General features: G+C 52.8%; 1 protein-coding gene across 2 annotated transcripts; it reads right to left on the bottom strand.

Moving 5' to 3' along the window:
- Window positions 1-1,141: 1,141 nt before the first annotated feature.
- On the bottom strand, window positions 1,142-12,581 carry Plekho1 (pleckstrin homology domain containing O1). Of its 2 annotated transcripts, XM_045138430.1 has the most exons (6): window positions 12,515-12,581; window positions 11,795-11,941; window positions 6,918-7,058; window positions 4,676-4,780; window positions 3,898-3,999; window positions 1,146-1,927 (listed from the first exon to the last, which is right to left on the bottom strand). In XM_045138430.1, exons 1-6 carry the CDS (start codon window positions 12,539-12,541, stop codon window positions 1,220-1,222), a joined length of 1,230 nt encoding a protein of 409 aa, XP_044994365.1. In that variant the 5' UTR covers window positions 12,542-12,581; the 3' UTR covers window positions 1,146-1,219. The 2 variants fall into 2 exon arrangements, with proteins under 2 accessions (XP_044994366.1, XP_044994365.1); XM_045138431.1 differs by lacking the exons at window positions 11,795-11,941; window positions 12,515-12,581 and having other exon boundaries at window positions 1,142-1,927; window positions 4,676-4,829; window positions 6,918-7,054.
- Window positions 12,582-13,750: the final 1,169 nt, after the last annotated feature.

The raw sequence follows: 13,750 nt of genomic DNA, 5'->3' as shown, positions 1-13,750 counted from the left end.
TCTCTGAATCCATGACGGTAAAGGGCATGGGAGATGAAGGAAGCTCCCTGTAGGAAAATCCAGCCACTTCAACTTTTTTTTTTTTTTTTTGGTTTTTCGAGGTAGGGTCTCGCTCTAGCCCAGGCTGACGTGGAATTCACTATGGAGTCTCACAGTGGCCTTGAACTCACATCAATCCTCCTACCTCTGCCTCCCGAGTGCTGGGATTAAAGGCGTGCGCCACCACGCCTGGCTCTTTTTCTTTTTTAACAGCAAAATGAACACACAGTACTGAGGATCCAACCCAGAGCCTTTGCATGCTGGGCCAGTGCCCTGTCACTGAAAGACCACTATGGTGAGAAGCCAGCAGCAGGCTGGGGAATTTTTTTTTTCGAGGTAGGGTTTCACTGTAGCCCAGGCTGACCTGGAATTCACTCTGTAGTCTCAGGCTGGCCTCGAACACACGGCGATCCTCCTATCTCTCCCTTCCGAGTGCTGGGATTAAAGACGTGTGCCACCATGCCTGGCCAGGCTGGGGAAATTTTAATTCCACAATCCTCTTTGGGGCCGGGGTGAATTTCAGTTCTCCTATGGCACGGACAGGTGGCACTGGCCCCGTGCATCCCTAGAACTAGAGCTGTAGAGCTGAAATTTCACCCTCAGAATGAAAACCTGGAATGGGACATCTGAGAAAACTCCCCCCCCCACACCTCCCGGCCTGCTCTAAACTCAGATGCCCCGTATGCCCGTGTGTCTCTCCCCGCGGGGCCTGGGAGGAGAGTGGGATGTGTACAATGAGAAGACGGTGTCTTTACTTCCCTTCGTGACGGTGAAGCTCCTTATTTCTGCTACAGCGTTCACTGCCTTCTCCAGCACTTGCCTGTGAAGCCAAAGGACCCAGGTTCGATTCCCCAGGACCCACGTAAGCCAGGTGCACAAGGTGGCGTGTGCATCTGGAGTTTGTTCGCAGTGACTGGAGGCCCTGGCGTGCCCATTCTCTATCTGCCTCTTTCTCTCTAAAGTAAATAAAATCAAATCGTAAATAAAATAAAATACAATGAAAGGCGGTAGGGAGAGGTCAGAGGGGTCAGTCATCAGCAAGAGCAATGAGTTTTTTTTTTTTTTTTATGGTTCTTTTTTTTTTTTTTGAGGTAAATAAAAATGTTTCGTCCTGCAACACTTGGAGAGAAGAGTCTATGCCCCCTCACAAGTTCTGCCCCCTCCCCACTGACCCCCGGCTTCACATCAGGCTCTTCCGGTACTGACTGTGCTGGGCGGTCTGTGTGAGGTGTGAGTCAGGCGTCTGCAGGTCCATCTGTCTGTACAGGTCCCTCAGCTCCCTGATTTCCTGCAGCACCCTTTTGGCCTGGCTCCAGTTCGAGGACGCCTCTCCCAGCAGCCGCTCGGTCTCCAGCAGCAGCTGCTCGGACTCAGAATCGGGTGGAGACTGGGGGGGGTCCTTGGCCTTCCGCTTGCCATCTCCCAGTCCCTGAACCTCCGCCAGCAGCTCCTGAGTCTTCTCCAGTTTCCTTGCTACCAGGTCCTGGATCCTGGACAGCTGCCCCGGGGGCTGGGGTGCGAGGGGGGCGGGGGCGTCCTCTGCTCGCAGCTGGAGGGGGCGGGCTGGGGCGGTGTCCCTCTGGGACAGGATCTCCTCCAGGGAGGCGCAGCGGCTTTTCTCTGTGGGGTTCAGCTTCTTGGGTGCCTGGGGGGTGTAGGTGGCCCCTTTGTCTGGCTTTTCCCAAGGTCGAGAGAGGTTGCTTGCCCTGTAGGAGGAGGGCTGGATCCGGTCGGAGTCTGCTCTCCGTCGACTGCTGGCCAGCTGGGCCACAGACTTGTCCAGGTCCACCCGAAAGCTCTCGGCACATGAGGTGGGCTCCTCGGGAGAAGGGTCTTCTTCTTGGATCAGGTCCAAGGTCAGCATCCCATCTGAGGTAGAGGTGGAAGCCTGGGGAGGAAAGGGGCAGGGATGGAGGTGAGCTGCCATCAATAGGCCTGAAAGATGGACACGAGCTGTGGCATCCCTCTTCCCCGCCCCTCCCACCCCACACACAACACGCCTCCCATGAGTGAAAGCTCTCTGCTCTTGACTGAACACTTTTTAAAAAAATTATTCATTTTTATTTGTTTGAGAGTGAGAGAGACAGAGAGAGAAGGAAAGAATAGGCATGCCAGGGCCTCCAGCCACTGTAAATGAACTCCAGATGTGTGCACCACCTTGTGCATCTGGCTAATGTGGGTCCTGGGGAATTGAGCCTCAAACCAGAGTCCTCAGGCTTCACAGGCAAGCGCTTAACCACTAAGCCATCTCTCCAGCCCTTCACTTCATCTGTAACTTCTGATCTCTTTGATGGGGATGTGAACTTTCCTATTCCACTATCTAACCTAAAGTGATATCTCCCCCTTGTTTCCCAGCTCCTCTACTTTGCTTTGAGCATCCTCAGATATGCCCACCTCAGGGCTGGAGAGATGACTTAGCGGTTAAGGCACATGCCCATGAAGCCTAACAACCCAGGTTCGATTCCCCAGGACCCACGTAAAGCCAGATGCACAAAGTGGTGCATGTGTCTGGAGTTCGTTTGTTTGCAGAAGCTGGAGGCACTGGTGTACCCATTCTCTCTCTCTCTGCCCCCCCCCCCCACTCACAGACAAATAAAATATTAAAAAAAGAGAAATGTCTACTTCAGGGGCTAGAGATGGTTTAGCAGTTAAGGCGCTTTTCTGCAAAGCCTAAGGTCCCATGTTCAACTCTTCTGATCCCATGTAAGACAGTTGCACAAAGTGATGCAAGCGCACAAGGTGACACGTGCACGCAAGGGGGCGCACGCATCCTCAGCTCACTTACAGTGGCTGGAGGCCCTGGCCCACCAATCCCCTCTCTCTCCCTCTATCACAGACTCGTAAGCATCCCACTGGGATGGCGCACTGGATGGTCCACGTGATCCGCTAACCTTTCTTCTGTCTGCATCCTCCAGCCACATAGCTCAGACTGTTTTGATATTTGAACTCTGAACCTTTTTTTTAAGATTTATGTATTTATTAGAAACAGAGAGTGGGGTGGGGGAGGGAGAGAGAATGGGTGTGCCAGTGCCTTTAGCCACTGCAAATGAACTCCAGACGCATGCGCCACCATGTGCGTCTGGCTTATGTGGGACCTGGAGAATTGAACCTGGGTCCTTAGGCTTTGCAGACATGTGTCTTAACCACTAAGCCATCTCTCCAGACCCTGAACCTCTTTTAAAAGAACAAGAATAGGTGATCCTCCTACCTCTGCCTCCCGAGTGCTGGGATTAAAGGTATGCACTATCATGTCTGGCATATATATATATATATATATATGTATATATATATATATATAATATATATATATGTATATATATATACATATATATATATAATATATATATATATATATATATATATATATATATATATATATATATATATTAAGGTCTCACTCTAGCCCAGGCTGTCCTGGCACTCATTCTGTAGTGCCAGGCTGGCAATCCTCCTACCTCTGCCTCCCAAGTACTGGGATCAAAGGATTAAAGGCATGTGCCATCACACCCAGCTTGAATCCATGTCCCCCCACTCCCCCAGGTAGGGTCTCACTCTAGCTCAGGCTGACCTGGAATTCACTATGTAGTCTGAGGGTGGCCTTGAACTCATGATAATCCTCCTACCTCTGCCTCCCGAGTGCTGGGATTAAAGGCATGCGCCACCATGCCTGGCTTGGCCCCATGTTTTTGATTAGAGTACTCAGGCAGGGCAATGGAAGTGAGGGACCTCTTTCGTCTCTGATCTTAATTATCAGGAGACGTCCCACAAACACCTGTGGTTGTGTATAGCTCTGGAGACAGACTGATGCCAAAGCGGTCCTTCTGCGAGGTTTCCTACATTACAGGTTTACTTACGTACCACGGCCATGAGGTGTCCCCGAGTTGGGGGGCGGCGGGAGTGCTGAATTTTTGCTCTGTCTCGAGTAGGGTGGGCAAGATAGCTGTCCTCCTCAACGGTGACCTGAAGGGATGCACTGGGTCACAGGTCTTCTTCGGGACTCTGCTGCCCCAAGCCCGTATCCCCCAAGGCATCAGTGCGCTTGGACTGAGGACTAAACTCATCCCATCAACTATTCTGAGCAGGTCCACAGGCCAAGAGATCTATGGGAATGAAGGGGCTCTCTCTCTCTCTCTCTCTCTCTTTTTTTTTTTTTTTGAGGCAGGGTCTTACTCTAGCCCAGGCTGGCCTTGAAGTCATGGTATTCCTCCTACTTCAACCACCCCAAGTCCTGGGATTCTAGGCATGAGCCCCCATGACCAGCTAAAAGGATCCAAGGCTGACTCATCACCATGAAGTGGGGGAGAGCAACAGCAAAGACTTAAGACAGGAGGAGAACAGGGCTTTTAAAAAGGGAGAGAGCCGGGCATGGTGGCACGCACCTTTAAGCCCAGCACTAGGGAGGCAGAGGTAGGAAGATCGCTGTGAGTTTAAGGCCACCATGAGACTACATAGTGGATTCCAAGTCAGGTAGAAAGAAACCCTACGTCAGAAAACAAAACAAAAGGGAGAGAAAGGAGTTGAGCTGGTAGGGAGGGGACTATTCAATGGGGACCCAAATAATAATTCTTTCTCTTTAGAAAGTGAAGGCTGCTGCCTCCACCCCAGCATCCCCTTCCTCCCAGTGAACCCTTCTGACCTCATCCAAGATGCGGTTCTTAGCCCTGGTGATGGCAGAGTTGAGGGCACTGATCCACGACTCCTTCTCTTCGGGACTCACTGCCAGGAAGATCAGGTTGGGTGCCTGTGGGGAGATTCTTGTTTCAGCCAGGGTTTTACAGTTGGTGCCTCACCTTGATAGTGAAGAAATAAGAAATTATGATCTCATTCCCTCTGATCCAGCTCCTGGAAGGACAGAGGTTCTGCTTCCAGTGTCATCTATAACTCAAAGAAATCCAGTCTCTATTCCTACAAAATTCATAGGTTTTATTTTATTTTGTAAAAAAAAACAAAAAAAAAAAAACAAAAACCAAAAACAACAACAACAAAAAAACATTATTGGGCTGGAGAGATGGCTTAGTCGTTAAGGCATTTGCCTGCAAAGCCAAAGGATCCCGGTTTGACTCTCCAGGATCCATGTAAGCCAGCTGCACAAGAGGGCACATGCTTCTGGAGTTTGTTTGCAGTGGCTGGAGGCCCTGGCATGCCCATTCTCTCTCTCTCTCTCAAATAAATAAATAAAATATATTTAAAAAATTTATTTGCAAGGGGAGAGAAAGACAGAGTGAGAATGAATATGAATGAATATGAGAGAGAGAGAGAGAGAGAGAGAGAGAGAGAGGGAACAGGCGTGCCAGGGCCTCCTGTCACTGCAAATTCCAGATGCATGCACCACTTTGTGCACCTGGCTTTATGTGAATACTAGGGAATTAAAGCCAGATCATCAGCCTTTGCAAGCAAATGACTTTAACTACTGAGCCATCTCTAGCCCGTACAGGTGGTTTTAGAAAAGACCAAGAAACAGTTAAGAATGGAATTGGTTAGGAGGACTGCTGTGAGTTCAAGGCCACCCTGAGACTACGTAGTGAATTCCAGGTCAGCCTGGGCTAGAGTGAGACCCTACCTAGGAAAACAGAAAAAAAAAAAGGTGGGGGAAATTGGACATTAATATGGAACTAGAGATAAGTAGAGGCAGTATAATCAGGCTTGGGTATTAAAAAGTCTTTAAAAGGCTGGAGAGATGGCTTAGCAGCTAAGCGCCTGCCTGTGAAGCCTAAGGACCCCGGTTTGAGGCTCGATTCCCCAGGACCCACGTAAGTCAGATGCACAAGGGGGCGCACATGTCTGGAGTTTGTTTGCAATGGCTGGAGGCCCTGGTGCACCCATTCTCTCTCTCTCTCTACTTCTTTCTCTGTCTGTCACTCTCAAATAAATAAATAAAAATTGAAAAACGCCTTTAAAGGTTTGAGGAGCACTGGGAAGATAACTTAGTAAAGTGCTTGTCTTGCAAGTATAAGATCCAAGTTCAATCCCAAAACCCAGGTTAAAAAAAAAAAAAAAAAAAAAAAAAAAGCTGGCTGTGCACTGGGGAGACAGATTGCTGGAACTCCCTGGTCAGCCAGTCTAGGGAGAGACCCTGTCTCAAAAAAGGACAGTGGGCTGCAGAGATGGCTCAGTGGTTAAAGCATTTGCCTGCAAAGCCGAAGTACCCAGGTTCGATTCCCCAGGACCCACGTAAGCCAGCTGCACAAGGGGCACATGCATCTGGAGTACATTTGCAGTGGACGGAGGCCCTGGTGTGCCCATTCCTCTCTGTCTCTCTTCTCTCTCGCTCTGCTTGCAGATAAATAAATATAAATAAATAATAATAATAATTTGTTTTAAAAGGAGGACAGGCCTGAGGAATTACACTTGAGGTTTGAAGAAACAGATGACATAGCTTCTCTGGGTTCCCTCTTTCCAGAGGACTTAAGATTCAGAAAGCTTCAACGACCTGTCAGGGCACAAGGACCAGCGATTTTTCTCCCAAGGGTATGAGATGCATACACTCGTGTGTGTGTGTGTGTGTGGGGGGGGGGGGGGAATATAAGGCAGGACAATTAAAGATTGGCCTGCTTAGAGGGAAGGAAATGGCCAGAATATTCTCCAATTAAATAAAAGCCAGCTGGACGTGGTGGCACACACCTTTAATCCCAGCACTCGGGAGGCAGAGGTAGGAGGATCGCCATGAGTTCGAGGCCACCCTGAGACTACAGAGTGAATTCCAGGTCAACCTGGGCTAGAGTGAGACCCTACCTCGAAAAACCAAATAAATAATAATAACAATAACAGCAGCCAGCGAGGGACAATTTGGGGCCTCTGAGCCAAGACTGCTGAGACCCCCAGCGTGCTGGGGCAGCTCCCCTCCCGCTCCCGCGGCCAGGGCGGCAGGAGGGACGTACCATGTTGCCGGGCTGTTTGGAGTGAGCGAGAGTGAACTTGCTGTGGTTTTTCTTGCTCCTGCTCTTGGACTTGCGGAGCTCTTCACACTTCTCATAGTCACTCAGGTCAAACACCTCTTGAATATTTTTCTCATCTTTTACCTAGGGGAGGTTTGGGAGGTGCAGTGAGGATAAAATTACTTCGCTTCTCCTCCAAAACTGTTAGTTTAGATGGGTGCCGGGAGCAGAAGCAGCCCGATGACAGGGAAGGAGGGAAGCGCAGGAGAGGGTCGTCCCAGCCAAGGTGCGCGGGGCATGGGCTGGACCTCTGGGCATGGGCCGGACCTCAGGGCATGGGATGGACCTCAGGGCATGGGACAGACCCAATCTCCAGCTCCTGACAAGTCCTCAGCTCTGGTTCTGTTGAAACCCCTTCTCCACTCTCCTCGGCTGAGGTCCCATTTCCAGAGCGTCTCTCCAGCCTCCTGAAGGACACAGCTCATGCCCTTAAAGGGACATGGTGAGCAGGCTGAACTGAACATCCCCAATAAGGAAGTCCTGGATGGCCACTGATGGCCAGAGGAAGGTGATAAACACAGCTGGCACTGGCACCAGGGAGATCCAGAGGGCATGGGGGCTGCTTCCAGCCTCAGAGAGTCTTACGGCTTGTGTGGTAGCTTTCCAGCCCCTACCTGCTCCCTTCTCTAATATATACAATTAGAGAGACTCGGCCGGCCCGGCAGTGTCCTCATGTACTAGCTGGGCACCTCTTAGGTAACATGGGTTGATCATGTTTCCTGGGATCAAAGTGAAAATTAAGCAAACATGTCAAAGCGACCCCATGTCTTTCTTGGAAGAGAATCTACGCTCTTCAACTGTTTCTGAAAGAGCCCCCATTTCCCAAGCTCTGGCATGGGAATCATATGTGTGTGTGGGGGGGGGCACGGGGGAGGGTCTAATGTGTCTTCCTGGGTCTTGTCAACCTTGTGCTCTCTCATTTCCCACCTGCAGTTTTCTATCTGCTCATCCTTTTCTTTTTCTTTTTCCTTTTTTGATTTTTCGAGGTAGGGTCTCACTCTGGCCCAGCTTGACCTAGAATACACTATGTAGTCTCAAGGTGGCCTCAAACTCATAGTGATCCTCCTACCTCTGCCTCCTGAGCGCTGGGATTACAGGCGTGCGCCACCATGCCCAGCTACTCATCCTTTTCATTTGCGGGGCTCAGGGCTGACCACTGAGCCCCGAGACCCGGGCAGAGGAGTGAGGGTGTGTCCACCCATCTCCACTTGTCTGCCAAGGCTCCGCTCTCCAGAGCCCTCCTTTTTCCAGGGTTCCCTGGCTTCGGGCTGGGAAGTGACCACTATAGGGGGAAGCGAAACAAGGTGCTGCAAGGGCATACAGAACAATTCCCAGAAATGGAGCGGCGATGCTGGAAGGCGCATCACCGCTCCTGTGGGCTTGTTCCCTGAACGACTATCAGCAGAGGCCAGGAGCCTTGGAGAGGAAAGCACCGGGTGTGTGTGCAGCCACGGGAAGAGAGTCACTCGTTCTCTTTTCCTTAGGGAGAGGGAAGGGAGTTCTTCTGGCGTGCACACAGGCTGATAAGGAGCTCTGGGAGCCAGAGATAATGACAGAGGTTAGGTAGGTCAGGGAGAGGGGGAGTGAGACGGGCGTGGTGGCGCACGCCTTTAGTCCCAGCACTTGGGAAGCAGAGGTAGGAGGACTGCCATGAGTTCAAGGCCACCCTGAGACTCTATAGTGAATACTAGGTCACCCTGGGCTAGACTAAGACCCTACCTCAAAAAAGAAAAAGAGAGAGAGAGAAACGGGGTGGGGGGGGGTGTTGGAGAGGCAAACAGAAGAACAAGAGTTCATTGTATTTATTTTCTCCCCATATTCAATTCCGGAAGTCTTTAAATAATAGCTATATCTTCCTTTCCCCTGATTCCTCATCCATGACCCATAGAAAGGGTCCCCCCCCATACTTGCTAGGTTGCCCTCAACTTCCTCTACCATTGAGCCTCCCTAAGATCTAGCTTCTGTTCCTATACATTAGCCCTCTATCAGATAGATGGTATCCCAGCTCTGTCTGAGAAAGGGTGCCCTTTGAGAAGGAGGAAAATGAATAGTGACAAATATAGAAGGGTTTCTATGGTGGAAGCTGTTGTGAGAAGCCTTGCTTTTCCAAGTGGAAAGTGGAGGTAACCACAGAAGACAGGTGAAAACTATGGGAAAGAGCTGAGTGTGGTGGCGAACGCCTTCCATGCCAGCACCCGGAAGGCAGAGCTGGGAGGATCGCCATGAGTTCAAGGCCACCCTGAGACTACGTAGTGAATTCCAGGTCAGTCTGGACTAGAGGGAGACCCTACCTCGAAAAAAAAACAAAAACAAACAAACAAACAAAAAAACCTATAGGGGAAAAAAAAACAACAACTACGGAATAGATATTTTTTTCACTAACATTCACAGTTACAAATATTATGCTTTTTCTTTATTTGAGATTTGAACCTGGAGCTTTTGTTCCCAGGCAGGATAAAACACAGCCCTTGCCGGGTGTGGTGGTGCACGCCTTTAGTCCCAACACTCAGGAGGCAGAGGTAGGAGGATCGCCGTGAGTTCGAGGCCACCCTGAGACTACATAGTGATTTCCCGGTCAGCCTGAGCTAAAATGAGACCCTGACTCGAAAAACAAATAAACAAAACAACAACAACAACAACAACAAAAACAGCCCTCTGGCTGCTTCACTCTAGCCCAGGCCTAGTGGAGCATGGAAATTGGTTCTGGAGAGACACCGCAATGTGCCCTGTTCCCTGGCTCCTGATGCTTTTCCCATCAGGGGGCAGCTGGCCCCAGGACTCGTCAGATGCTCCTGACTCATAGGACACAGGCTGAGGTCACTCATCCATCCCCCGACTCTGTGCCTCTTCCTTCACACACGAGGTTTCCCATACACTTCTGCCCCTAGATCCTGCCCTTCGGACGCATGCAAACAAGAAAAACATCTTGTTTCTGTCATCCTTCCACTGTTCTGTAGTTTCCCTCTGACGTGTAGGAAGTTATCCCTGGCTGCTCGCTCCAGCTTCCTGTCAAGGAGGACAGGAGGTATACTTTGACACTTGCTTTTTTTTTTTTTTTTCACATCCCAACTCCCTCCAGGGAGGGTCTCCCTCTAGCCCAGGCTGACCTGCAATTCACTACATAGTTTCCGTGGCCTTGAACTCACAGCGATCCTCCTACCTCTGCCTCCTGAGTGCTGAGATTAAAAGGCCTGCGCCACCACAACCAGCATACTTCTTAAAAAAAAAAAAAAAAAGAAGGGGGAGTGAGGGAATATTTTTTTATAATCATGGAAAATGTTAATAAAAATTTTTAAAAAAGTAAAAAAAAAAAAAAAAAAAAGAAGAAGAAAGAAAACAAAGCAAAACTGGAAAGCCAGAACATTGTGAAGAAGACTTTATAGGGTTTCTGATTGGGTGCAAGTGACCCTTAAAAGTAAATGCCCCTAGCTGGACGTGGTGGTGCACGCACCTTTAATTCCAGCACTGGGGAGGCAGAGGTAGGAGGGTCACCGTGAGTTCAAGGCCACCCTGAGAATACATAGGGAATTCCAGGTCAGCCTGGGCTAGAGCGAGACCCTATCTTGAAAACCAAAAATAAAAAAGAAAATAAGAAGAAATAAAAATAAATGTCCCTGTCAAAAGCCGCCCCTCAGCTCACACCTAGGTCTGTCCACCAGCAGGTTCACAAGGACAGTTTCTCTTCCCGGGACCGCTGGGGCTCTGACATCGCTTTGTTCTTCCCTGCTTATCTTGGTAGACACTGATTTCAGATGAACGCTTCTCTTGGGCTTTGAGTGAGTCTGTTTCAATACCATAAAAGGATTTATTTACCTAAATATAACCTACTCAATGCAAGTGTCTACTGCCGAAAGCAGAAGAGGTTAGAACTCGGGGAGGACTTCCCAGTTAGCTTGGCAAGAACACAGAATCAGGGAGCAAGGGCCACTGTAAGGTTGGGGGGGGGGGCGCTATCCAGCAAGTTCTGTAGACAGTCCAATTTCTCACTGTCGCTAAGTGGCGTTGATCACGAGGGTTAGGGGTGGCAAAGGGGGGAAAGAGTCCAGATTCAATGATCTGGGCTGATTCTGGCCCACGGTGGACTGTGGCTTCACGTTCAAGCACAGAGCCAAGGCTGCACCCCACACACAGAGGGGCTGCTAACTCCATCTCTCCTCCTGGGGTGCAAACAGGGATGGGCACAGCATGATTTCCTTGAATTTTTTTTTCTTTTTTTAATGGAGTAGAGGTGGGGAGCCGAGGCCTGGTTAGGACATAGGATCCAACAAAAATAACTATCTGGCATTCAGAGTTAGCCTACCCTACCCCACCTTAGGTCCCAGGCCGAGCCTGGGTGGTGTGTTTTGTGTCATTCAGGGGGCTGTGCTACTCAGGATCCACGTGGGTCCCTGCTACAGACAGGAAAGAGATGGCTGGGTCAGGGTGTGGAGACAGGAAGGGGTGAGAGACAGGCTGACCAACGTGTTTCAGCAGCGATAGCAAAGAAAAACAAAACAAAAACAAACCCCGTATTTCAGGAGATCGGAATCGAGCAGGAGGCGGTAGGGGGCACTCAGAACTTCTCGGACATGTTGGGAGGGGAAGGTTATTTGCAAAAGGCAAGCCGTCAAATAAGAGGCAAAACTCAAGCTTTTCTAATTCTTTCTGACTCAGGTCGTCTCACTGAGGGGTGACCTTTCTCTGCAGAAAAGACACCGCTGAACTTGCTTCAGATCACACCGGGAGGGAGGCGGGAGACAAAGTGTGTGTCTGGGGAGGGGTGGGGGGACGGGAGACACCGGGGAGGAGGGGTGGTCTCGCTGGGGGAGGGGGGCACCTACCTCCTTGTCAGAGATGTAGAGCTGGTCTCCCTTCAGAACCACATAGCGGTTTTTCCAAATCTCCCTGAAGATCCCTTTTCCACAGAATTTCCGGACCCAGCCGACCTTCTCAGGCGCTGCAGACTGGTGGCTGCCATCCTGAGGCCCCTGCCCCGGGGAGAGGGGGGTGGTGGTGGTGGAGGACAAAATCAGAAGCATCCCGTTAGGTCCGATGGCATCTCGGTCCACCCTTCACGATCTCAGCTGCCCAGTGGCCTGCGCACAGGCTGGTGTCCGGGACACCTGCCCCCGCCCCTCCCTTCCCCGCCCCACTCACCTCCTAGGAACTCTCCGGGGCGCTCCCCTCCCCCTCCCAGATAAACAGACGAAAGTGCCCGGGGCTCGGGGGAGAGGGGCGGGGGACCCCCGGGCCCCTCCCCGGCCCACCCGGGCTCCGCGTCTCTCATTGTGTCTCCCGCGGCCGCGCCGGAGCCAAGTTCTAGCCGCAGACGCCGGTCCCCGAACAAAAGCCCCCCCCTACACCCCCCTCTCCCGCGCCGGGGGTGGAGGTGGGGGTGGGGGCGCCGCGCGGCGCGTGTGTTGGGGAACCGGGGTGTCGGTGCCAGGGACGCGGTTGGAGGGATGGGGGGGAGAGAACTGGGGTTCCCGCAGGCCGCCCCGCAGCCGCCAACGGAGCGGGAGGTGTGGGATGGCACGGTCAGGGGGCGCGGGCGCACTCACCCTCTTGCTGGAATTGTTCTTCTTCATCCTTCCCGGCGCGCGCGCGTGCGTGCGGGGCGCGGGGCCGAGGGGCCGCCCCGCGTGGGGCCCGGGCCGCGCGCCGAGGCGGGGAGGCGGCGGGGTGGGGTGGGGGTACGGTGGTGGTGGGGGGGATGTCCTTTCCCGGGCGGCGGAGATGCTCGCGGGTCTCTCTCGCTCGCTCGATCGCTCGCCCGCCCGCTCGATCGCACGCACGCTCCCTCCCCGGACGCTCCCCCTTCTTTGTAGCTCCGGTTACACTAGAGGCCGGCCTCCCCGGCGCTCGCTGTCGCCGTCGCTCTGGCACACACGCGCCCGCCCGCTCCCCGCCCCTCGGCGCCCTCCATGCCTGCGCCCACGCGGCCCGGGCCCGAGCGCGCCCCCCGCCGTCCGCGCCCCTGCGCCCCGCGAGCCCCGCGCCCGCCGCCGCCGCCGCCGCCGCTCCATCGCCGACACCGACCTGACGTTGCGAGTTCAAGAATCAAGGGCGAATCGCCGAGCCGCAGCCGGGGGTGGGGTGGGGTGAGGTGGGGGTGGGGGGGTGCTACCCCCTCCCCCTGCATCCCTCCACACACCCCCGCCCCACCCCCCCACCCCCGGCCTTTGTCTCTGACTCGCGGAGGATGGTGGAAGACAGATCCGAACCCACACAGACCCAGACCGCAGACCCGGTGGACACCTGCCCTGGCGTCCAGCACTGAGGAACTCCCCCCCTCCCCGACTCCTGGGTGGGGGGGATGGATAACCGAGAGTACCGGAGATAACCAAGATCGAGATCAGCACCCCCCCCCACCGCCACCACCATCACCCTCCCCACCCCTCCCCGCTCCCCAACCCTAAAACAAAAACCGAAGTGTGAGCCCGAGAGTGCGTGACCAAGAGCCTCCCGGGCGGGAGTGGACACTCGCTGCGGGACACAGGGGCGTCGGGGCAGGTCTGGGAAGCTGGGAAAAAGTTTTCTGTTTTCCAAGGTATCGTGGAATGGGCGAGAAGTTACTATGAACGCACGTCTCTCTCTCTCCCTCTCTCTTCCAGTTCACAAAGCCCAGGGCCTCGTTTTGAGCCCCAGGAGGAGAGCTCGCGTCCGCGGGGCGCACGGGGTGGGGGGGACGGGGCAGGTGACACCTAGGTGCAGTCGCAGAAGCGCCGCAGGAGGAGAACTCTGCCTCCACAGCCGCGATCCACTATTCCAGGGACTTCAAATATAAGCTCCAAAGG

This window comes from Jaculus jaculus, chromosome 19, assembly GCF_020740685.1.
Source record: "Jaculus jaculus isolate mJacJac1 chromosome 19, mJacJac1.mat.Y.cur, whole genome shotgun sequence".
Taxonomy (NCBI): Eukaryota; Metazoa; Chordata; class Mammalia; order Rodentia; family Dipodidae; genus Jaculus; species Jaculus jaculus.
The sequence above is the reverse complement of the archived record's forward strand: the minus strand, read 5'-3'. Positions and strand labels throughout refer to the sequence as shown.

Bases quoted from the DNA above. Each gene is read 5' to 3' on its own strand.
- Plekho1 (XM_045138430.1), bottom strand. From the start codon at position 12,541: ATGAAGAAGAACAATTCCAGCAAGAGG. The intron at 4,000-4,675 runs GTCAGAAGGGTT...GCATCCCTTCAG, and splicing joins AGAACCGCATCTTGGATGAG to GTCACCGTTGAGGAGGACAG. The intron at 1,928-3,897 runs GTACGTAAGTAA...TTTCCTCCCCAG, and splicing joins GGGGACACCTCATGGCCGTG to GCTTCCACCTCTACCTCAGA.